Consider the following 24013-nt stretch of genomic DNA (forward strand, 5'->3'; position numbering starts at 1 on the left):
CGCCCCGAGCCCAGCCCTGAGGAGCCGCCTCGCAGCTCGGGCCTAACCCCGCGGTGCCCGGGCCCCGGCCGGGGTTGCGGTGCGGCGCGGAGCGAGGAGAAAGGGCGGCCCGGGCCGCCGCGACCGCGGCAGCCGGCGAGCCGCGCCCGGGCCGCCGGCGCTCAGGGCCGCCCGCCGGCGCTGCAGCGCCCGGGCGCCGCCGCTAGGGGTCTCCGCGGGGCGGGGAGGGCCGCGCCGCGCCGCGCAGCGCCGCCCGCTCGGGGGCGGGCCGGGCCATCAGCTGACCGGCCCCGCCGCGGCGCTCGGCTGGTGCCGCCGCAGCTCAGTCGCTCTCCCCGGCAGCGGCGCGGCCCCGCGGATTTACAGCCGGACCCCGCCGCTCTCGCCGGCCGGCCTCCCTCCTTCCCTTCCTCCCTCCCCCCCGCCCCGGCCGCCGCGATGCTGCCCCACTTAGCCCTCCTGCTGCTGGCCTCCGGCGCCGCTCGGGCTCTCGAGGTAAGCGGGGCAGGGGGCGGCCGGGCGGGGGCTTCCCCGCCGTCCTCCTCCGCTTTCCCCGGGCTTTGTCTGCCCGCAGCCGCCCTTGTGGCGCGGGCTCCCCCGCGGCGGGGCGGGGCGGGCGGGGGTCGCAGGCGCCCGTCACGCAGCCGGGCGGCGGGGGGCTCCTTCCCCGGCTGCCGTCGCCCTCCCGCCGCCGAACAATGGGGCCGCTCCCGCCGAGCGGGGCGGCGAGCCGAGAGGTGGCGGAGGCGGTGAGGAGGAGGCGGGGGGCTGAGAGCCGCCGGGGCGGGCGCCCCTCACCCCCGTCACGCGTGTCCGCGGCGGGCGGCTGGGGCCGTCCCTGCCGCCGGGGCCCGCTGCCTTCGCTGATCCGGCTGCCGCCGCCGGGGCTCTTCCCGGTTAACTTCGGCCGCCGCCCGCGGAGCCGTCTGGCGCGGGGGGCGGCGGCGGGGGTCCGCGGGGAGGGCGGCGGCGCCGCCGCCAGCCGGCGGGCAGAGCAGGGCAGGGCGGAGCGGGGGAGCGCCGAGCGCGTCCCGCCGAGGCGCCGGCTCCGCCGCGGGGGTTCCTCCGCCGGGGGCCGGGGAAGGGAAACTTTCCCTGCGTGGGGGCGCGCTGCGGGCGGAGGAGCGGGGTCCCGGCGGCTTCCCCCCGCCGGGCGGGGGCTGGGGGCGCGGAGCCGGGCTGCGGGTACCGCCGCCCCCGGCGGGGGAGGGCAGGGCAGCGCCTCCCCCAGGGCGCACCCGCCCGCAGGTGCGTGGGGCGGCGGTGGGGAGCTCCCCGCGGGCTGGCGCAGCGGCCCTGCGGGGGCGGGAAGGCGGCGCCCGCGGGGGTGCGCGGGGAGGGGGCGGCGGCGGCCGGGGCCGTGCCGTGCCCCCCCCCGTGGGCGGGCCGGTCGGTGTCGAGCGGCGCGGAGGCGGGAGAAGATGGCGCCTCTGCAGTGCAGCAGAGAGGCACCGCCGTGCGCGCTGCGGCCGCCGGCAGCCCGCGCCCCTCCGCGGCCGCCCCTGCCCTCCCCGCCCCGGCCCGCCCCGGCCCGGCGGCTCCGCCCGCCCCGGCCCGGCGGCACCCTCCGCCGGGCCCCCCTCTGGGTGGGGCTGGGGGTGGGAGGGGTCCCCCGTACCCCTCCTCCGGCCGGGGGTGGGAGCGCACCGCGGCTCCTGCCGGGGCCGGGGGCAGCCGGGAGGAGCCCGGCGGGGCGTCGCAAGCCCGGACCTCGGAGGAGGAGCCGGCAAGGCTGGGTGCCGGTGCTCCCCCCCGAAAGGGGCGTGGGAGGGGAGAGTTATCGCCTGGCCTCCTTCGGTCCTTGGGGGCCGGTCCTTGGCCTTGAGGCCTCAGCTTCGTCCTCCTCTAGTGTTAACCCCCCCTTCTGCCGGGGGGGTGGGCGGCGGTGAGGTGAATTCCGACATTTATCCTGAAAGCAGAGCCCGAAGCTTGGCGCTCCCAGTCCCGTCCTTGCCAGGGGGATGCTGGCCTGCGGCTCAGGTGCCCTTCCCAGAAGGGAGCCCGGTACCTGGAGGGTGAGAGGAGACAGCCCTCCATCCCGGCTCTCCATCCCCGGCGCCGAGGCTGCCAGCCACAGGCTCCCGCTTCCAGGCGTGATCTTGCCGATGTTGAGCAGGGTATTTCGAGCCCAGCAGTTGTAAAGATGCTCAGAGGTTTAAAGCTTCCAGTTACAAAACTCATTTGGGTTTTATCAGCTTGATGTGACCATTTGTTGTCTGAATGCAATAGAAGGAAATCTCTGCCTTGGGTGCATAGCTGAAGTAAAAAATGAGGTTTTACGCTTGAGACCATGCTTGAGAACAGACCACAGAGGGATGGGCATTTCTGCTGGATTCCTGTAGCCCTGGCCTTACAGATGGGTGGGTAGGCATTGCCACTGTAAAGGTGCTTGCAAGAAAGGGGGCTTGGGTTTTGCACCAAAACCATTTGGGGGGAGAGTCTCTATTCAGAGACCTCTGCAGTGGTGCCTGCCTTAGTGATATCCAGAATTTTCAGAGCCATTCTTTGCCTCGAAACATTTGCTTAAACGGGCACTGATGTTTCTGCAGAAGCTTTCGATCTTGTTCTGTCATTCCATATGGACATTTGAGGCTTCACATTTATCCTTTTTTTTAAATGTTTGATATGGGGGTAGGTTTTAACATCTGGTCTTCTTGTGATGAGGCATTTGTCAGTCTTGATACTCTCAGGTTGATGTTTTGAACAAGTGACTGCTGTTACAATACTAAAATATTTTGTAATAGGAATCGTATGCACGCATCGACTGCACTTGAACTGTCTTCATATGCTGAAGTGTGAAATTTTGGTGTTTGAATTAGATTCTCTTTAGATCTCTTTTCAGAAATGCAACATTTTTCCTGCCATTTTAAAAAATTCTTTGTGGAAAGCAGCAAAGAACCTGTACTTTGCTTTCACAGGGAATGTTATAAGGAAGCGGGAAAGCAGGAACAGCCCAGATTCTTTTTGTATTACACATGAAGGATTCCTTTCTAAAATTACAGGTAGATTAATATTTATTTATGCAGCTTTAAAGGAAATATTCCTTAGTGATGCTCCGGTGATGCCGTGGTTGCTTAGCGTGTTGCTTCTGCCACTCGTGTGAATCATACTTACTGGGGTTAGGAAATCCATTGGCCAAGAGCTCTCATAATTTGCAAAAATCTCATATTCTTCGGTAGCTATTTTTCCATTTAATCTCTTTACATTAATTGTCTGATTTCAGTAGATAAATGCAACAGACAGTAACGATCCTGGTGAATTTGTGTGAATGATCCCGGTTTATAAATAAAGAATTCTTCTAATTAGCACACTGAGGTGATCAGGATTTCTGCCATGCCTGTTCTGCTTGCTGCTCTAGCTCCATGTTTATAAGCGAGAGGCTTATACCAGCCAACTGAAATCAAGTTAAGACACTGATGTCATACAAGCTGACCCTCAGAAAGTTAGATGGTAAAAAGTATATTGACTGACAGCTTTTTCTGAAACTGGGTAATGAAGTGCTTTATAGGTTATTATTTTTGTTCTTTTTTTTTTTTTTTTAAATAGAAGACCCAAAATACTTGTTTCTTCATTGCTTAGTTTTCAAGCAGACCTTTAGAAATGACTTTGCAGTGTGGGAATGGGAAGGAAGCCTTTCCTTTGCTTCTATTACAGACTTTCTGTTCCTCTTCCCATCAGTTCTGTTCCCGAATTCCCCTGGCAAAGGCTTTTGCATTTGTTGAAGGGTCCCTTTGGCACTTGCTATTTAAAATGCTGGCGTGTTGGGGTGGGCGGCTGTGGGGGTAAGCGGGGCAGGGCTGGTGCTGTGGGTTCTCCTGCGCCATCAGGATCCTTGGCAGTCAGGTGGACAAGTTAGAAGAGTTAAAAAGGAGCTTCTCCCTTGCTCCCGCATTTGTCTTTTGTTTGATTAATGAGCAACAGACAATTTTGAGACTCCCATTCTCTTCAAATGCATTTTCTGGGAAAAATGTGATCAGCTGTTGTGCTTCTTCACAAAACATGTATGAAAACATGAGGGAACTGACAAGATTTTCATATTTATTTTTTTTTCCATGAACTGTTTGTGTGACAGATGCAAGTGATCTTTCTTAATCATTTGTAATTGATCAGTGTTGAATTGTATGGCAAACCTACAAGAAGTATACATTGTCTTTAATGCCTTTTCTTGACTTTCTCTTTGCATGTGTTTAATAAACCGTAAAAGATAATGAACAGTTTGGTTTGTGAGTTGTATGAAGAAAAGATATGACTTTTAATTGGCAGTCCTTTTCCAATACAAAGCTTAGCAAAATAGCTTAAGAGCTGGCAACTTCGTGTAAGTGCTTGATGAATTGGCAGCTGTTTTCTGGGCAGAATCTTTCTTTCTTTCTTTTTTTTTTTTTTTTTTTTTTTTAGTGACTCAGTGAAATAATGAACATAAGCTGCTGGGTGCGGAGACTTGGTCAAGAAATTAGTACATAGGATCACAGGATCCCTCGGGAGGTCTCTGGTCCACCCCCCTGCCCAAAGCAGGGCCAGCTCTGGGATCAAACCAGGCTGCTCAGAGCTTTCTGCGGTTGGGTCTTGAAAATGGAGCTCCAAGGGCAGAGCCTGCGCAGCCTCGCTGGGCAACCCGCTCCATCTGCAGTTTGGTTGGTTCACCTCTGGATTAAAACATGTCTCCAAGCTGTTACTTGTTTATTTTTAAGGTGGTATCTCTAGGCTTAATTTACATCCTTAATCCTGAATACTCTGAGTGAGTGTCGTTTTGACATCTGTCACATCTTCAAAAAAATGTATGTAATAATAATGAGTAGAAAAAATTGTGTTTGGGCTTAATAAAAAAATAATATTAATGTCTGTCAAATGTATATCAGTGTATATGTATATACATGTATGCATACACACAATGCATTAAAATCACCTAACGTGTCAACATAATGTATGCAAATATATAGTGAAATCCCCCATACATTTGCATATTTAATGTATGACATTAAAATCACCATATCCATACATCTGTGTATATATATTATATTAGTGTATAGGCTATATTAAACCAATAGTCACTTACATACCTCCTTATGTCCAGGCAATGAAGAGACAGAGTTCTAGACTGCTGCTGATAAAAATATAATTGGTTTTATATATGGTAATAGGTTTATTGAAGTTGTTAGGTGAGCTGTCTGGTGTGGTTTTAACACGTAAGTCTAGAGCTGTATGTTATTGGATTTAAATTCTGGGGATTTTAAAAAAATCCCGTGGTGTAAGAAGATTAAAAGTAAAGCAAATTGAAAAAACACGGAATGACTTTCTGTAAGCTTGGTTAACTGTTAGGGCTTGCTGTCGCGATGAGAGTTTACAACAGTTGCTGCCAGGCTGAAGATTGCCAAGAGCAATGTTGATAACGAGCTTGAGCCTGGAATTGGAAACAAAGGACTCCTCTTAAGAGAAGTCAAAACTTCGCTCTGATCTGCTTTTTTTTGTTTGTTTAAAACTGAATGCAGTTGGTAGGATGAACCCTTGTTCTCACAACTTGATCTGGAATCCGCCCTCCTTCCCTGACTCTACTTCAGAAATACCTACAGTTAAGGTATTGAAAACACATTTTCCATCCTTTTTGGTGATACCAAACCAGCTGAGAATATCAGCCAGTAATGGCTACCATGTGGTTTTAAGTCTTCAGCCCTAAATAAGTCATTTTTCTGCCCTCGATTGTAATGTGACATTGGTTCTGAAACCTGGGTATTTGTCGCCTTTTTTTATTCATTTTGATTAAAAAAGCGTTTAGAGAGCTACCTGATTATTAAATCTTGTTGTGCTCTGCTGTGGATTCCAAAAACTTTGGAGATGCCTCCAGTTACCAAAAATATCTACCTTTCCTTGTGAGAATTTAGTCATTATCACAAAAGAGAAACAAAATAAATCGGGATAATGGCCTCTCTTCAAGGGGACCAATTTGAATGACAGCCCGTTAGTGTGTGTGTGTGTGTGTGTGTATATACATGAGTGTTTATTTAAAAAAAACCCAACACTGCACCTCAAGCTCCTTGCTGTATGGAGGATATAGGATTGTTTTGTTTCTGCACTTTGTGGCAGAACAAGTACTTGACAACGATTCAAGTAATAACCTGTATTTCCATCATGTGAAATTCTGTTTTGTAAGGGGCAATACACTCCACAGTCTGTAATTAATGCCAGTATCTTGCAGTGGCTCATAGAACGGGCTTTCCAGATGACAAGCACATATTGGTGTGTGAACGTAAAGCTATTAAAATAAGTGATCCTTTTTAGAAGGGTGGAAAACTTTAAAGCCGCTACTGACGGTAAGGACGCTGCTATTCCACAATTGCGTGTTGCAGGTTTCTTGCCCTGCATTGATTAATAGAAACAGGAGAGCACGATAGATACGGGTATTGCTGGTTTCTTTACTTTAGCTTCCAGTGTAACAACTTCATAAGAGCTGTGACTTCTTCAGCTGAGAAGCAGGACTTCTGGCTTGCCGTGTTTTCTTGATGGTCCTCCCAGTAAGTTCAGGAGAACTTTATCTTCTCTTGAGGACTTAATATTAAAGGATAAGTCTAGACTGCAGTGATTTACAAGGCTTTCCAAAAGAAGCAAACCTTCTGGTCAACTGATGGCATTCCGTGGACTGTGGGACAGCTGAGCTTTAAACAGAGGAGTGCGTGAGCCAGCGTGCTTTGTAGTTTTATAATCTGGCTGCTCTTTTCAGGCGGTAGTTAAACACTGCTGTTTGGCTGGCAACCAACCTAGCTCAGGAGCTGGCTGCTGAAAGCTGCTGCTTTTGCTTCCACCGGTGGCCACCACTCTGTAAGCTCAGCCTTTTCAGCTCTCTTTGACCCCTCTCTAGGCTGGCTTTATGATCCCGTGCTGTGTTGAAAGAAATGAGCTGTGCCTTTTTTGGTAGGTGTCATCTTCTGGCAGATGCTTTGGAGACCTGAGTCAGAAAATGGCCACAAGCAGTCGGACTGGCCCAGCTAAAAGAGCAAGCAGCTTCTTTGGGGAAGAGCGCCAACCTCTGAAACCACATTTGCTGAAGTCGATGTTAATAGTGTTTAATTAAGGTGTTAGTCCCTTTGCCCCCCTCTGGTGACCTGCAGCAGAGCATGAACAGTCCTTTCACACCTGACCCCTATTTGCTTCCCAATTGTTAAAAGTTAGTGTCAAGTCACTGTGAAAGGCAAAAGTCCCCAAGGAGCGGTGTTCAGGGATGGATAACTCCATTCAGTTCCCGCTGACCCATTTTGAGCTAATCCAGATAGGAATTCCCTATTCACCCTTTCCTGGTCTGTCTTTCCTTAGAGCAGAGCTTATCTATTCAACCACGTCAGGTAACATATGACAGGAATGGGGCAAAACTGGTTGTACCTGTTAGTAAAAGCATTTAAAAATTGCTCCTTTTCAGAGCAGGCTACCAATGTGATCCAGTTTGGCAGTTTGTATGATTTATGTAATTTCCGTTCAGAAGTGCAATTAGTAAAGCAAAGCGCATGTCTAATAGGAGTTCAGGGTGGGGGCAGGAGAGAGGGTAGCAAAACCTTATATTGTTTGGGAACTGTATTAATTTTGCGCTTTGAGTTTTTGAAACTACGAAACAGGAGTTTACACATACACGGCTCAAATTTAGGTAATACAGTTATTTGGTGCTAACAGATTAGAAATAATACCATTAATTATTATTTTTTTTTATGGTGAAGGTGAGAATTGCCTCCTCATCCACCTCCAAAATTTAGAAATAGTATCCAGTGGACGCGCATAGGAAAAAAATAGAGATGAGGCAGGATTTTGAAGTTATTTCTAATTTCCTTGTCATGCTATTGCATCGTCTTTGTGCTGGCAGCAAACCTTCTCTTACCTTATCAGTGCATTTTTAAAGTAGAGATTGCTCATTCTGAAGCTCTGACCCTGTAAAATTGATTTTTCTTTAAATTATGGACTCTGCAAAGGGCTGATTTCCCCCCCCCCCCCACCTGCTTTGTCAGATACTGTGATGCAGTTTTGAGACAAATGGCTAACCTGAGTTCTTCTTTCTGTGCTTAGTTACGTAAATTTATTTGTAACTGGAGTTTTGGATCTGGAATATAGAGTACTGAGCAGATACAGTAGTTTTATTGCATTCTGCTTTCTCATCATTTGAAAGGTAACTTGAAAAACTACATTTGTTCCCTGTGTCTCACCTGAAAACATGGGGAGATAGATTTTCATTGTATTATTGTTAAAGGTTTGGTTCTGTAGTAGTTAATTTTTGAAGCTCCTCATAAACTGAGTCATGACTTCTAGGGGTATTAATTTGCTTGGAAAAAAAGTTGTTTTTAATACACGTCCCCTATAAGCTTGTCCAGGTGCCTCTGGATGGCATCCTGTCCCTGAGGCGTGGCGTCTGCAAACTTGCTGAGGGTGCACTCGATCCCACTGTGTCATTGATGAAGGTATTAAACAGGACTGATCCCAGTACAGACCCCTGAGGGACACCACTTGTCACCGATCTCCATCTGAGTCTTAAGCTGTTGACCACTACCCTCTGGATGCGACCATCCAACCAATTCCTCATCCACCGAACAGTCCACCCGTCAAATCCATATCTTTCCAATTTAGAGAGGAGGATGTTGTGGGGGACCATGTTAACAGCCTTACAGAAGTCCAGATAGACGACATCCGTAGCACTTCCCTTGTCCACTGATGTAGTCACTCCATCGCAGAAGGCCGCTCGGTTGGTCAGGCAGGACTTGCCCTTGGTGAAGCCATGCTGGTTGTCTCGAATCACCTCGCTGTCCTCCATGTGCCTTAGCATAGCTTCTAGGGGGATCTGTTCCATGATCTTCCCAAGCACAGAGGTGAGGCCAGCAGGTCAGTAGTTCCCAGGGTCCTCCTTTCTACCCTTTTTAAAAATGGGTGCAATGTTTCCCTTTTCCATTCACAAGGGACTTCACCTGACTGCCATGACTTTTCAGATATCATGGAGAGTGGCTTGGCAACTGCATCAGCCAATTCCCTCAGGAATCCGGGATGCATCTGGTCAGGTCCCGTAGACTTATGTGTGTTCGAGTTCCTCAGGTGGTCACGAACCTGATCTTCTCTCACAGTGGGAGGGACTTTGCTCCCCCAGGCCCTGTCCTGCAGTCCCTCCACTCGAGAGGTGTGGGAAGAGAGGTTGCAGTGAAGACTAAGGCAAAGAAGTTGTTGAGTACCTCAGCCTTCTCCTCATCTGTTGTCACCAGTTGTTACCCCTCTGGCTCATTGGGGGGCGGGGGGGTACACTTTCTTTGACCTTCCTTTTCTGGCTGACATACCTGTGGAAGCCCTTCTTATTATTCTTTGTGTCCCTGGCCAAGTTCAGCTCCAGCTGCACCTTCGCCTTCCTGACCCCATCCCTACACAAGCAGGAAGCGTCCCTATACTCTTCCCAGCATACCTACTCCCTGCTTCCACTGCCTGTGCCTTTCCTTCTTGCCCTTTAAGTTGACCAGCAGGTCTCGACTCAGCCATGCTGGTCTCTTGCCTTCCTTTCCTGATTTCTTACACCTGGGGATCGAGAGCTCTTGCGCTCCAGGGAAAGAGTCCTTAAAGATCTGCCAGCTCTATTCTGCTCCCTTGTTCCCTGAAGAGAGTATCCCAGGGGGTCCTATTGACGAACTCCTTGAAGAGCCAAAAGTTTACTTTCCTAAAATTCAGGGTTAGAATTGTTTCTACTTTGACATTGTCTTCTGTTTCTCATAGTGGTATAATGAAGTCGTGGGGAATTTTTTTCTTTTTCCTTCTAGCCTTAACACCTGAAAAGCCAGGTTCTCCTTTTCCATGTGCAGAGCGTTCTTCATAATCGTGATGCTGTCTCTGAGCTGTTGATTGGAAGTGTTTTACCTCTCACTGCTAGGCTGTTGGGCCTGTTTGAATCCAGGCTGAGGCGACATCTCTGGTAAAAATCAGCATTTGCCTGGTTGGGACACAAACTGTGTTGTTTCGGTGAAGGGGCAGGATGAGCAGGGTTGGCGGGAGAGGGGTAGTTGCCCATGATGGGCAGTTGTTTTTGTTGTGCGGTCGGGTAGGGAGGGTTACGGTATCCATCTGCGCAGAGCTGCTGGCTTGCCATGGCCGGCAGACTTCGTTAAGTCCCTGCTCTGATTATGGAGGGGCTTTCCTTGTGCCAGAGGATCTGATGCCTTTCTGAAGGTGTTTGCAAGAAAATCCCATAAACAGCTGAGCTCAGAGTGAAAATGTTATCTTTGATAAATAGCAGGGTAAAATTAAATCAAAGCATTTTACTTCGAAATCAGTCTAAAATATTTCTGAAAACGTATTTAGATGAGACTTAGAATTTGTCAAACATCTTCAGATTAAGTTATAGCTACAACAGAAATTCTAAACTACTAAGTTCCTGTTTAATAAAACTTGTGTGGGCAATGGGCAAAAATACTGAAGGTGAAGACCCAGGCTCTGAAAATGGAGGCTTACGTGTGTTGCTTGGCTGATCTGAACCATCCCCTTCAATTGGAGTGGGGCTGCGCATGCTTGAATATAAATGCATGCATAAATGTTTGTAATGTGTTTTAAGGAAATTGTATCTCTTAACTGATAAGAGGAAGAAAGCTTTAATTAATTTGTCACTTAAAAGAAAACTTCTGAGTAATGAAAGGCTGTTATGTACTCCTTTATAAGCAGAAAGACAAAATGTGACTTAAATGGTGCTGTTGACTTGTGAGACTCGACAGTAGCGGGTAGGAGGCCGAGTTTTCTGTTGTTGAGGCTGAATTTTCTGTTGTTGCTGTAAAACCGGTGTTTGACACTGAGGCTGGTAATTAAGTGGCCTCCTTATTTAAAAGAGGGATGTTGAGGCCTGGAGCCTGTATGGAAAATGGGCCATGGGAAGGATTAGCCTTGGGTGAAGCCAGGGGCACCCACCTTGTGCTCCACAGGGCTTCCCCCTGTCCTGGGCTCCTTCACTGCCCAGACCTCCTGCCCCCTCGCCGCCCCGCGACTGAGCAGCGGGGCTTTGCTGCACGGCGAGGTTAGGTACACTCAGCATGGATTTGAGGTTGCCTCGTTGTGTGCTAGATGTGCTTTTGGGGAGCTGAGCCCATCCTCTCTGAGAAGAGCTCAGGGAGGAGAGGGCCGAGACAGGAATTAGGGGCGCTGATGGATAGAGGTAATTTAAAAAAAAAAATTAAATGTTTTTTATTTCCAGCTCTGGAGGTAAAACCAGATGAGAAAAACAATCTGTAATTTATCAAAAGGAAGATTGAACAGTGCCTTAGTTGCCTTCACAAAGAGGAAATACCAGGCAAGCAAAGGCATGCCAAGTACTGCTGTCTGGAAGGCATTCAGATAGGAAACTGGGGACATGTTTTTGTGACAGCACGGGCTCAGGGCAAACTGAGAACAGAAATGTATTTTTTGCCTCCTGATGTGAAGACTGTGCAACTAATTTTCCAAAGAGGTAAATACAAGATGTTGGGCTCCATCATGGAGAAACAGGAGAGATGTAATAGCCTGTGATGTGCAGGAGGTCAGATCAGATGTTCTCTGTTCAAATTGTGGGATTTAAATTCTGTCCCCTCAGGGAACTCCCAGTGCCTTTAAACACACACCGCGAGGGGAATACAGCTGTGTCTGGTCATACAAGGTTTTGTAGACAATAACACTGTTTGCAAATACAGCATAAGTTATCTGATTGTTGATTTTTAGGACATGGGTTTTGGAGTTATCAAAACATAATTAAGCCTTAAACTTTATTTATTGTTGTGAGTTAGCATTTTCTGTGACAAACTGCTTAGTATGATTTGGGATTTCACAGATAAAAATGTGTTAGTATTTGCAGAACTATTCAAGGAAACAGTTGGAAAGCGTCTGTTTTTAGTGTTAACTTGCGATTAAAAAATGAGTGATAAGTTTTCTGAACCCTTTAAAAAGTTTAGTTTTCTATCAGTCCTGCTGAAACAAAAGACTCTCGAGCTGGACACCAGCAGGCTGGGCTGGTTGGACATATTTCCCATGCTGCTGGGTAGTGCCGAACAAGTTTGGATTGTGTCTGCTTAAGAGTTGTCTTTGCTCCATGCATTCAGCCCAGTTCCATGGCTCTCCAAAACAGAAATTTTAAAGAAAGAAAGAAACAGTTTTTAAGGAGTTGGCTCGAGTTGTAAATGGCCTTAACAGATAAGGAGTACTTATGCATTTTCAAGTGTTCTCATTTTTTAAATGTCTGAGCCTGCAAAAGAAAAATCCCTGGGAGGACGATCACTAAATAATGTATTTTAAGAGCAATAGCTCCCCAGTGTTTCTGTAACAGCTGAGGCTGGTGTAAAAGGCCATGTGAGCCTCTGGGAAATGCTGCGTTTAAGCTGGAGCACAGACTTTGTTTATGTCCATTACTTACTGCTTTTGAATTACAGGGAATAATTTGGGTAAGGAAAATATTTAAAAATTGAGGAATTGGGCACATCAGAATTCTTCAAGTTAAATTTCAGTACAGTACCCTTGCCTCAGCTGCCCTGGAATTGCTGTCCCTGGAATTAGGATTCTGGCAAGGTATGAGCTTGTCCAGGGAGATGAAAGAAAACTGAAGTAATTGTGGGTCTCTTGCTTATCTCACCGCTCCAACAGAGTATAATTTGTTTTGTTCGTAATGTGCTTGTCTGAAGTCGTAAGATTTGCTTTGAATTCTTGCCTTTATTTTGCCCTTTGCAAAAGCATGGATGGGGAAGCCTCTCGGGTTCTGCCTCCCCTTGCCAAGCACTGCAGTTCTGGTGCTGCTCCTCCGCAGCTCTGCTGCCGGCCGGCCGATGGGTGTTGTCAGGAGCTGTTCCTCTGGGGCTTGAGGAGCTTTTGAGTGTCTTCCACACAAATGAAAATTCCTGTTCTTATTTACCATGCAGTCAATAAACTCTTTTGTTAGATTTGTCTTGGGTCAGTGCTGTCTGTGTCAGGTCTTTTTTGGTATTCAGCTGCTTTTGTCTTGCTTTAACAGTTTCAATTCTTGTTTCAGGAGAAACAATGCAGTATAAGGTTCACCTCAAACAAAACAAAACAAAACAAAACAAAAACAACCCCCCCCCCGAAAACCAAAACCCAAAAAGAAGCAAAAAACACCCCAAAGAAACACCTCCCCCCCCCCCAGTTCTCACTCTAGCTGTCTCTGAGAAGCATATGGTATCGCTGGCTTCCTAATTCAGAGATTGCTTTTTATCATGTCAGCAGCCAAATTGCTGGTATGCCTGAAGGTGATCTGCAAGGGATGAAAAACGGGAAGACTGTGCTGCTCTGTGGTGTATGTTGTAAAAAACAGACTGAATGGTCTTCCTGAGTTGGAAGAAGCAACAAACAACTTGCTGAGTGTTTTTAGAAAACTAGTGAATCTCTTGCAAGAATCCAGTGGAAGAGTAGGGAGAAAGCCTTACAGTTACTAATTAATCTTGAGGTGGTTTAGCACTTCCTAATTAAATGCCTATGGATTTTGGGTAGCATGTACCTTGCAGAGTCAACCTTCTACTGCTTTGTTTGAATTAACAGTGTATGTCCTAGGATACCAAGTCTTCTTGCTAAACGAAGTGGTACAGAAATCCAGAACTGATGGGTTTTTTTGAGTCAAAATGTTCAGAAAAGGAAGGGGGAGTATGTTTAGCCAACAGTTCCTATGAATTCAATTACATGTCATAAAAAAGCACATAAAAATTCCTTTGGGAAGTCTCTGCGTTTTCAGTCCTATGCATTCAAATCACTTAGGGCATCTGAATTGGTACAGTGTTGAGAACATTGAAGGTTTTGAATTGTGTGTGCCACATACCCCTTGTCATTCTGCTTGTACTTTGAAAGGAGAAAACATATCTGGGGCAAGAAGGGCATGCAGGCTGGGGGTAGCCTGCCTGCCCTGTTGGGTTGTGGCTCTTTAAGTCCGTAAGAGATGCTTTGCTATGTATGATTTTTACCTTTTCCTTTAGGAAACTGAGGAGGGCACAGCTTTCTGAAGAACTTCCTTTAAAATAATGTTTATTGTTTCTAGAAATGTTACTTTGGAGACTTTGTTTAAATTGGAGGTGGGGAGGGAGTGGATGTCACTAATTGCAAGTTTGGTATTCTGGCTACACGCGTAGTCTTTCAGAGAGGGTTTATCTCTGTAGTTAGTAAAGCTGAGTATCAAGAACAGAAGACATATAGAGCCTAGAAATGAAATAGAAGTTGAGCACCTACCGAGTTAAACTGAAACTTCATATGTCTTGTCTTTTTCAACATATTTGTACATCTCTGTGCTAGTGGTTTGTTTTAGGTTGCTTTCCCCCTCTATCTTTTCCTCTCAGACCTGAAATGATACTTTAAAAGTTTCTTAATTGAAAAAACAAAACAAAACAAAAAACCCATGAATTTTTGATTTGGTGGGGTTCTTTTGGGGTGGTTTTTTTTGTGTAGTTTTTTTTTGTTTGCTTGTTCTGTGTGGTTTGTTTTGGGTTTTTGGGGGTTTTTTTTGGTTTGTGGGTGGGTTTTTTTTTGGTTTTTTTTTTTTTTTTGGTAGCTCCCTCTCTGACATACTTTAAAGATAGTCTTAAAACTTCCCACATTGATTCTCCTGTCTTTGTCAGATCACGTGTATTGTATTAAAACGTGTTTCTGGTGCCCATAATAGTAGATGATGTTCGTCTTTTTGGTTTTGGTCGTAGCCAGGTTTATGTACAGTATGTGGTGTTAGTTATGTGCAATGCCTAGATTTGGTTTAAACTTGAAAGCTAGATTCTCCTATACGTAGCAATAATGGGCAAATGGCTTTTAAACCAACAGTTGACAAGTTAATTGCATGAGTTTCGATACACATTTAAAAAAAAAAAAACCACCCAAACAAAAAACCAAAAAAAAACCCTCAAAAAACCCCAAAACACAACCAAAAACAACAAAACCAAAACAAACCAAAAGACACAACCCAAGAAATGTAAAGGCTATAATGGCTTTGTTTTCAAAAGCAGCACTCTGGTTATGAATTTCTGTTTGCAGAGCAGAGTAAATAACACAGTTGTACAGCTTGCATTGTTTTGATTAGGTGTTCAGAAATGCTTATCATAATTGCTGGATCGTTGGCACTTGCAACAGGCAGTTGGGATTTTTTGAGAAATTGCTCACTTACAGCGTACTGCAGGAGGGTTGGAAAAATGAAATTTTGTTTAGACATAGCTAAAAATGAAGTATTAATGAAGCTTGTCACTCTTGTTTCGAGTGCTTCATCTTAGCGAGGCGCTACTGTCCCCTCAATCTTTAGTAAGTTTTTAATTTTGTAGTTGCTTTCCATGCTAATGCAAGGGATGTTATGACTTGTGTGATGAAATAGGCTGATTTAATTTTGTAGACGTGAGTGTAGATACTGCATTTGTTATCCACACAGGTTTATTTCTTTTTAATAAAAATATATGCTTTTATGTAATGGTGGTTGTTACTGTGGTGGTTGGTTTTTGTTGTTGTTGGGGATTTTTTTGTTTTTTTGCTTTTATTTTTGTTTTTTTTTTCCCCAGGTGGGTTGTTAGATCCATGTACATAAATCCTTAAGACCTTCCCCCCACTGACACGTTTAGTACCAGGAGTTATCTGCAGAACTAATTCTGAGTTAGAGAACGGGTTTGGTTGCCTGAAACTGTTTGAAGTATGTAGCCCAGTTGTACTTGAATATGTACAAATATTTTGTTAATGCTGGGCTAGCGGACACACCCATGTCTCGGAGTGTATTTCTCTCTTGCCAGTTCTTAATGATGGGAGGAGATGGGAAAGATGCATTAAAATTACATGCTTTGTTTGCAAGAATTGTCACTAGGAAAGGTGATGCTCAGTATGTGCCTGCGTTGGCTTTCGTGCTGGAAAGTCTTACTGACTTGTGTTCGATCTGCTTGGCGTGTCCTCCGCACCGTCACTGCTACGCCTGCCACCTGTGCTTCTTGGTCTCTGCCTCCCTTCTTCGGCCCTCGTCCTCAAAGCTGCGGTGCGAGCCACGGGTTTCTGCTACGTGCCACGACTGCCTTCCAGAAGCGCCTCCCTTGGGCCTTCTGCAGGGGTGGCATTTCTGCCATCCTGCTTTAATTTTCAGTTTGCGATAGCGTGTGGGTGTACTCGACTCGGATTGTTGTTTTCCCTTCTCTGTGTGCGAGCACATACAGTTCCCACACAGATAATTTTTGTGAGGTGTCAGAAGGAAGCAATTTTCTCTCAATGAAGCTTAGCTCTTAAGATGTTCTTCTGAAGTGGGGGTGAGCGAGGGCCTGCTGATTCCCTTCTGCTGGGGACGTGATGCTGGACCAAAGTGTAGGCTCTGGCAAGGTGCTGCAGTTCCCCTACTAGCTTCATCTTTTCGTCAGCTTTGCCCGTAGCTCTAGCAGACGAGGTACTCCTGGTAGTTGTGAACAGTTAAGGCTTTGAGGGAGACTTCCCCCGCCCCGCAACAGATACCAGTTCTGAATGAGTTTATACTACAAGGCAGTGGTTGTCGGTTTGCCAGCAGGTCTGATGGGTCTGTGGACTATTTCTAGTAACTTTGCAAAAGTAAGCGAAGAAAAAAGACAGGCAAGGCTCAGCGCGATTGCTTCCACCTCCCAAGAGGCTCTAAAAATAGGTGCACAAAATGCACATCCTGGTCCAAAAGAGCTAGGCTTACGGAAGCTGGTCTATGTGGCACTTGCTGCTATCAGTTGATAAACCCCATTGAAAAGGCGTGTTAAGCCTTGAAGAGGAAAATGTTATCACAGTGAGCATAGAGGATGGAGTAGGTTTGTGTTGTGGTGCGGGGTGAGTTGGTGCAGTGTTTTGGTTTCAAGAAACTCTTGAGTCTGATGATTTTGGTGTTCCCTTTTGATTTAAGTTGGTGGCTTTACACTGTGCCTGTATTAGCATGTATGTTCAAATCACAAGTGTGTGTGAGGAGAAGGTGCTGATGGGCTGACTCGCTGGGCTCAGCCCCGTGCTGCAGGGCGGCCTTGGGGCCTGTGGGCTGGCTTCTTCCACGGTGGAACCCAACCAGAAGATGTTCTCCAGGAACACACCTGAAACATGCTGGCCCCTCGTGGATGCCCGCACCACATAACTGGCCTAGGTGTGATGGGAGGTGAAACGCACCGAGGACTGGTAGAAACACAGCCGTTCTTCTCTGCAGGTCCTCCCTGTGTCCAATGTAGTCATAGCCGCAGAGGTGGCAGGAGGGACAATGTCTTCCAGCCGTAAGAGCTTGTGGGGACACTCAGTTTGTCTAAGGTAGCGTAGTCGCTGAACCATAGTCAGAAATGTAACAGTGCACGCTAAAAAGAAAAATGCGAGTATCAAGCTACTTTGGAAATGTCCTTGTGGCATGTTGGTGTAATGCAAGGAGTTGCTGCCTCTCCTGTCTCCCAGTGTCGCCTGTCTAAAGGCACTGGGGCTGCCGTGACCGTGGCCAGAAGCTGTGGTTACGCACCACTGTCTTGTTAAGGCTCCAAATGAAGTAGGTGGGGGATATGGTCTTAGGTAGTGCTTGCAAAGAGAAAAGTTCAGCTTGAAAATAATGGGGTTTTTTTGCACCTCTCCCCTTTTTATAGGGGCAAAAAATGGTATGCGGCCATTTGAGAAAGACCGGTTAAAGCAATCCATACCTCTTACAAAGCACTTAGTGACTCCTTCGTGTAATCTACAAGCGCATTCCTCCGAGGGCATGGTCACATCCGCTGTTGCGAGGAAATGTGCTGAGTGGGCATGTGGCTGGGACCCAGGCTCCCCAGGCATCCCGTCCTGACCTCAAGGGGTTTGCTGTTGTGTTCGTCGTTTAAAGGAGCAGGGCAAGAGCAAGAAACAGTTCCCTGCCTCTTTTGGGGTAGCTGCTGCTTTCTCTTTTTGCTGCAAAGTGGATGTTTTAAGAATATTTTGATGTGGTTTATATGTTATGTTTGGATGTAGGCTAAAGCTGGCAAAGCTTGATGACTAACCTGTACACATGCATGTGTGCTTTTGGTTGATTCGTTTTTTCTAAGTGCTGACTATTTGGAATATCTAATAAAATTAAAAGAAATTATTGCTCACTTAAAATATAGAGGCTAACTGCAAGGTTTCTCCCTTTTTTTTTTTTTTTTCCTTTTTTTTTTTTTTTTAAATCCTTGCCAAGTCATCTCCTGTTTTGTTACCTATTTGGTGAAGATGTTAACAGCTTCATGGATGTGAAAATAAGATGACCCTTGCCAAAAGAGATAATGACCATAGGGTGGAAATAAAAAGTCTGCTGTAGGTGAAATCCAAACAGTCTGAAATGGCACTGCAGGCTGTTGGGGTTGCAGACAGTGTTTGTGCTTGTGTGTTGACGTGTATGCATGGTAAAGATAACTAATGCTAATTATGGCTAGCTGTAGAGTGCCTGTCTGAGGAAAGAGTCAGATGGACAGGGCTCATTAGTATCTCTGAATTTATATTTGCTTGCTTGAGTGCAAAATGTAAGCCTCGGGTTATCTCCTTGCACCCTCCCCCCCCCCCGCCTTTAATAAATAGTACATTGCCTCTTCTCCTGTAAAGATGTTCCTTAAATTCATCCTGCTAATATTATCCTAAAGTTTACCTCTGGACTAATAAAATCAAAGCTGGAGTCTAGTAGCTCAGATAATACTGAGATGTGACTTCTTTTGCTCTGATAGTTTGTGTCTGCACAAGCAAATGTCATGTCAGCTCCATGGCATCAGGCAAAATTGTAAGAAGAGTGGCTGTGCATGTGTAGGGTTGAACATTCCAGCTCTCAGTGGGAAACGCAACAAACAAAAGCATCTCTAGAAAATGAAAATGTTACCCCATGGGGAAAAATAAATAAAACCCACCCTGACTTTTTTTTTTAATAGATCTGTAAAGGCTTCCAAGAGTGTATCTGTATTTTTGTGTGCTTTTGTTGAAAGTTGTCATGCTGGTAAATTACTTTACTATCCAATATTATGCTGCTGTGTCTTCTTCACTGAGCACCTGAATTATTTTTCAGCTTTAATCTTTTACTTCTTCCTAAGAACAGCAGGTTCTTAGGCTTAGCAGCACAGCTCAGATGTTATGTTTGAGTTGAGGTAGGTCTTAATCATCTTTTATTAAAATGGCCTGTTTAGAATTAAATTAATTTGTGGTGAGATAGTCAGGTGGCTTGCAGAAAAGTTGATGATGATGCTCTGGCATCATGTATTTTTCAGAATTTTTAGCAAACTAATTAAAATACTACTTATTTATTCTTGTGTTTTTCTTAAACTAATGAATTTGTTAAGAGTTTCCAGCTGTCATTTAATTTTTTTTTAGATTTGATTAATACATAAAATTAAGAGGGAATATAGCTATCATAGTTTCTGTAATTTCAAAAACTTCCAATGAGCCACTTGCTCATGCCCCTTTATGGAAGTGTTTTGTAGCGTTGCATAAAAATTTTACAATCAAAGGTCTTGAAAGGAGAGGTTTGCACAGAACTGCGGTGTTCTCCTTCAGCAACTGCTGTTGGTATTTCCCAGCATGATGCTTGGAAGTGCAAATATGATCAAAGTACTCAATGCAAGAAGAGTAAACCATGGCCAGTTATTGTCATCTAGGTGATAGTCCCAGTTTGATGTTTCACTGGTAAATATGCTAATTTTTTCTCAATCACCTAGAGAGCTTTGCTTTTTAGTCTGCTAGGAATAAGGTATAAATGTCCATTATGTGGGATCTGTTCTCTTGATGCAGAATATTTCTCTGCTAATCATGTATCAGGTGTACCAGTGGTAGATACTTAAAACAGTGAAGTTAAACAAGGGCCAATTGCAAATCTGGTCTTGCAGATGGAATAAATGACCAAGTATAATTGAAGAATACACTGCGCTGAGTACGCGTTGCGTATCTTGAAGCTGAATGTACTGTGAAATGTGTACAGCACGTGTACATCTCTAGCCGCTGTAGCACCGATTTCCAGCGTGTCTTCCTCGGTCATTGTTGCTGCTGGAAGAGATGTTCTGTCGTACCTGTAATTGCAAATAAATCGGGCTGACAGAGATGCTGCTAGGCTGGGCTCTGCTGCGTGTCAGGGTCTTAGAAACCAGAAAAGGCTGGAGCTGTAACAGTATGAAGAGAAACAGCTGGATATGGCAGCTTGCATGAGTGGCAGGCTTTTCTTTTGCAGAAAGAGAGCAATGTTTTCAGAAGTGTAACAAACCTTAATGGATGCAGTATTATTCTCATCAAAGCATTACTTTCACTCATGGTTTTCAGATGTTTGCTGGAGTTGCGGTTGCAGTGTGTTAAGTTGGCAGCAGAGGGGAAATGCCTGGAGGTGGCTGACAAAAAGCAAATGTTGAGTTGCTGTTCTTGAACAAGGATGAGATGAAAAGTCAAATGTTCTGCCCGTCTTGGAGGGAGATGTCTTAACGTTTTAACACTGAAAGCTAGGCTACTGGCTTTGGTCAGAAGTTGGTTCTCTAGAGGGTGATCTTTGGTCTTTGAATTTGTGGGAGCAGAAATTTTGCAAACCAAGTTCATGTAGTTGCTCTTATATGAATAGCATGAAGTTACTAAGGTTTGATATTGATAGGCACTGATGCATTGTTGCAGGGATGAAGAAACTGAGGCAAGGGCTTTATGCAGTAGTCATGATTGGTTTATATGTAAGTTTGTGCCACTATCCATCTTCCCCAATTAGATTTGAATAGCCTCGTGAGACCTAGACGGAGGTTGTTTGTGATTCAGGATACAGAAAAACTAGATCTGAAATTTGATGACTTAGAGGAAATGTTTGACTTGATAGCTGGACTCCTACATCTAAATATACTGGAGTCTCAGCACTCTGATGTGAAAACGCTTGCTATTTATATTTCATTTTGGGCTTTAATGCGTCACACAAGACTATTCGCTTGCAACTTCAGCACTTGTGATTTATTGAGGGTATTGCTCCATATTTTGTGATGACGTCAAATGAGGGAAATAGCATCAGTTACGTGCTCCAATGGATACAGGCCTGGTGGCAGAGCAGGGTGCGTGGGTCTGAAGTGGTCCCAGCCTGTCCAGTGTGTACGTGCTGCTTCCAAGTGCTCTGCTGCTCAAGGAGTGAAGAGCATTGTATGCAAGCCATCTGGGATAGCAGAGACTGCAGGTGGCTGGTTTTGGGGATGTGGGATAAATACGCACATCAGCTTTGAAGGCAAGGGTGGGTCCTGCCAGCCTGGGAGTCGTCCTTCTTTTGTGCACTTCTACTGTGCCAAGTTCATCCTGAAATGGGAGGAAACCGCCCTGAAAATAAACATAGCATCATTGCATGTAAGGTTATATGCTGTGCTTAAGCTTGGGAGTTTTGGCGTCCTGTGGGATGCAGTAATTGTGCAAGAAGTACTCAAGGTGGTTTAAGTCTTGAGGTTTTAACTAGTCAACACTTGTATGGCAGGCATTAATAGTAGTTTTTATTTCTCTACCATAGCTGAAGCTAAAATGAGTGTAAACGAGAAGTACTAGGAGCCACTTGAAGTTTTCTATCTATTGGGTGCTCAAAATGATTCTGTTCCTAGAGGTGTGTGGTGTTTTGTACAGCTGCCTGGCATTTATGGATCGTCCTTCTCGGAAGAACATCTATTATTGCTGCTGTACCTTTACGTTTTCTGTTGAGTTGGGATAAAAATAAAATGTTGGAATCATGTTTATAGTCAGGAGTAGTAATAAAAAGAGCAGCCAAAATCAGGCTTTTTTCTGTCACTGACTTCACTTTCAGTGTGTAGCTATAAAAAAACCCCAAAGTAGTTGTTTCCAGTTGTCATTTTTAGGGAAGTAGTCAGTGCTGTGTCTGGACAAGAGGGTGAAGAGGTTTCTTGTTTACTGTACTATGAATTTCCATGTGCACCTGCTAATAGTTCCCACAGAAATGCCCAATAAGGTCACCATTATACCTTCCCCTGTACTCAGGGAAGAAAGACTGGCAAAATTGTTCAGGTGAGAAGTGAGACTTAAGTAAATGTGAGAAACTGGGTGGTGTAAGTCTCTGTTTACTTGCTGCAAGAGGTTCATTTTTTATAAGCACTTCTAGCTTATACCAGTGTGCTCAGAGATGATGCCGCAGCCAGTTAGTTGTATCACTGTCCTGAAGCCTGTCCTTAGACTAATTTGGTGGATTTCCTTGATTTCCCTTTTCCATACCAATACAAGTGTGGAGTCTGCATACTAATCAATGCTGCGTAAAACATTCAGTTTTTTTGAACCCCTTGTTTGTTTGCTGAAACATGTTGAAACCTCAGGTGGTAACACACAGGATTACTGCCAACAAAATTTCTGGTGCAAATGGGAATTTCAGGATGGGAAGCTTCATTACGATGGCTGCTTGGAGATGGACCCAAGCTCCTTTTGATTCGGTTGCGGGGTGGCGAGGTGAGCCCGAGTTTGATGTGGGGGTGCCACCTGTGCAGTTAGCAGCTGATGCGGCTGGCACGGCGTCATGCTTGCAGTGCGGCAACCCCGGGGCGAGCCCCTGGCCAGGTCCTGGGGCACCAGGCAGGGTGGTATGATGTTATAAAGGGACAGAGAGGTTTGCTTGCTTTGTTGCCTCAAGTTTGGCTTCAGTTTTCAGATTCCTAATTATTTCAAGGCTGTGTTTTCACTGTGTGAGACATACTTGTTTTTTCTTCTGCGTATTGTCCTCACTGCAAGTTGGTGTTAATTAGGCCACCACTATATGTCATTTTTGCTGACAGGCAGGTTTTGCACAGACTCTTGCAGTGTGTTGCTGTGCTTTGGCTGCTCCATCTCATGTACTGCCAGCTCTGGCTCAGGTGCTTGTGGATGTCTCTTAATCAATTTGGCCTCGGTGTGACCAGATCAAATGTTGCTCTGCGTGATCTTGTTACGTTCACATCCTGTAGCTTACACCAAGTGTTTTGATGCCTGCCTGACCGCAGACAAGTTTATTTGCTGCTTTTTGTAATTTCTTTGCTATAAACTGAATGGAGAATTAGAAATTGGGATAACATTTCTGTAAAAAAAAAAAAAATCTGTGTGAGCTGTATGTATGATCCATACTTCAGTCAGGTTTGTGCGGTAGTTCAGTATTGGTTGTCTCAGCCCTTCACCCTGCCGGTGGAAGAAGAGCAGGCTTCTGCTGCATTGGTGGCCGAGTTAACCACCGTCCTGATTTTAAGAAGCTAGCAGTCCCTGGGATTGTCTAATAGCATCGTTCTTCGGAACAAGAAGTCAACAGAAAATCTGACTGGAGTCGGTCTGTCTTGAGATGAGCGTTTTGGTTTATAAGTGGTTTCTGTAGCTTCATTGGCAGCTGGTTCTGTTGGAGCAAGTCCAGAGGAGGGCTACAAAGATGATCAGTGGGCTGGAGCACCTCTCCTATGAGGACAGGCTGAGAGAGCTGGGGTTGTTCAGCCTGGAGAAGAGAAGGCTGTAGGGAGACCTTATTGCAGCCTTCCAGTACCTGAAGGGGGCCTACAAGAAAGCTGCAGAGAGACTGTTTACAAAGGAGCATAGTGATAGGACAAGGGGTAACGGTTTTAAACTGAAAGAGGGTAGATTTAGATTAGATATAAGGAAGAAGTTCGTTACTGTGAGGGTGGTGAGGCACTGGAACAGGCTGCCCAGAGAAGCTGCAGATGCCCCCTCCCTGGAAATGTATTTTTTCTTCCTTTTCATCTACCTCTTCTCTCTTCCTCCCCTCTTCCCCGCCCAAAGCTGAGAGATGGGTATTCTAGACAGCCTGTGTACTGATTCTTATAAGGAGTAATACTGCCTTTCGCTCTTGAAGTTTGTTATTATTAGAAGTAACTAACTTTCTTAGATCAGCTAAGGGGAATGTGGAGGGAGACTATAGATCCAAGAAAACAAATTAATATCTTGAATAAAATCTTTTCTGTGTTTTGTAGAGCTGTTGTATGTGTGATGTGCTTTTTCTTAAAACTTTAAAGCAAGGAATTGCTGGCACTTTCAAACTAGGTTTGATTTTTATGGCCTCAATGAGTTTGTGAAAATGAGATGCTCAGTTTGGGAAGGAAATTATTTTGATTAATTGTATTAAGGTCAGCTTTGATAGTTGAATTAATGCAGAAACGTGTTAGTATTGATGAAA

At 45.7% G+C, this 24013-nt stretch overlaps 1 protein-coding gene across 4 annotated transcripts in view; it reads left to right on the forward strand.

Annotated features, from left to right (window-relative positions):
- The first annotated feature begins 295 nt into the window (after positions 1 to 295).
- The window catches only part of APP (amyloid beta precursor protein), a 223173-nt gene continuing 199455 nt past the window's right edge, over positions 296 to 24013 (forward strand). For all 4 annotated transcript variants that reach the window (XM_082332177.1, XM_082332178.1, XM_082332179.1 and 1 more), the window contains exon 1: positions 296 to 495. In XM_082332177.1, the coding sequence (XP_082188303.1) occupies positions 439 to 495 (57 nt within the window). In that variant the 5' untranslated portion in view covers positions 296 to 438. The remainder of the gene's footprint in view (positions 496 to 24013) is intronic.

Source organism: Platalea leucorodia (assembly GCF_965183815.1).
Source record: "Platalea leucorodia genome assembly, chromosome: 2".
NCBI lineage: Eukaryota > Metazoa > Chordata > Aves > Pelecaniformes > Threskiornithidae > Platalea > Platalea leucorodia.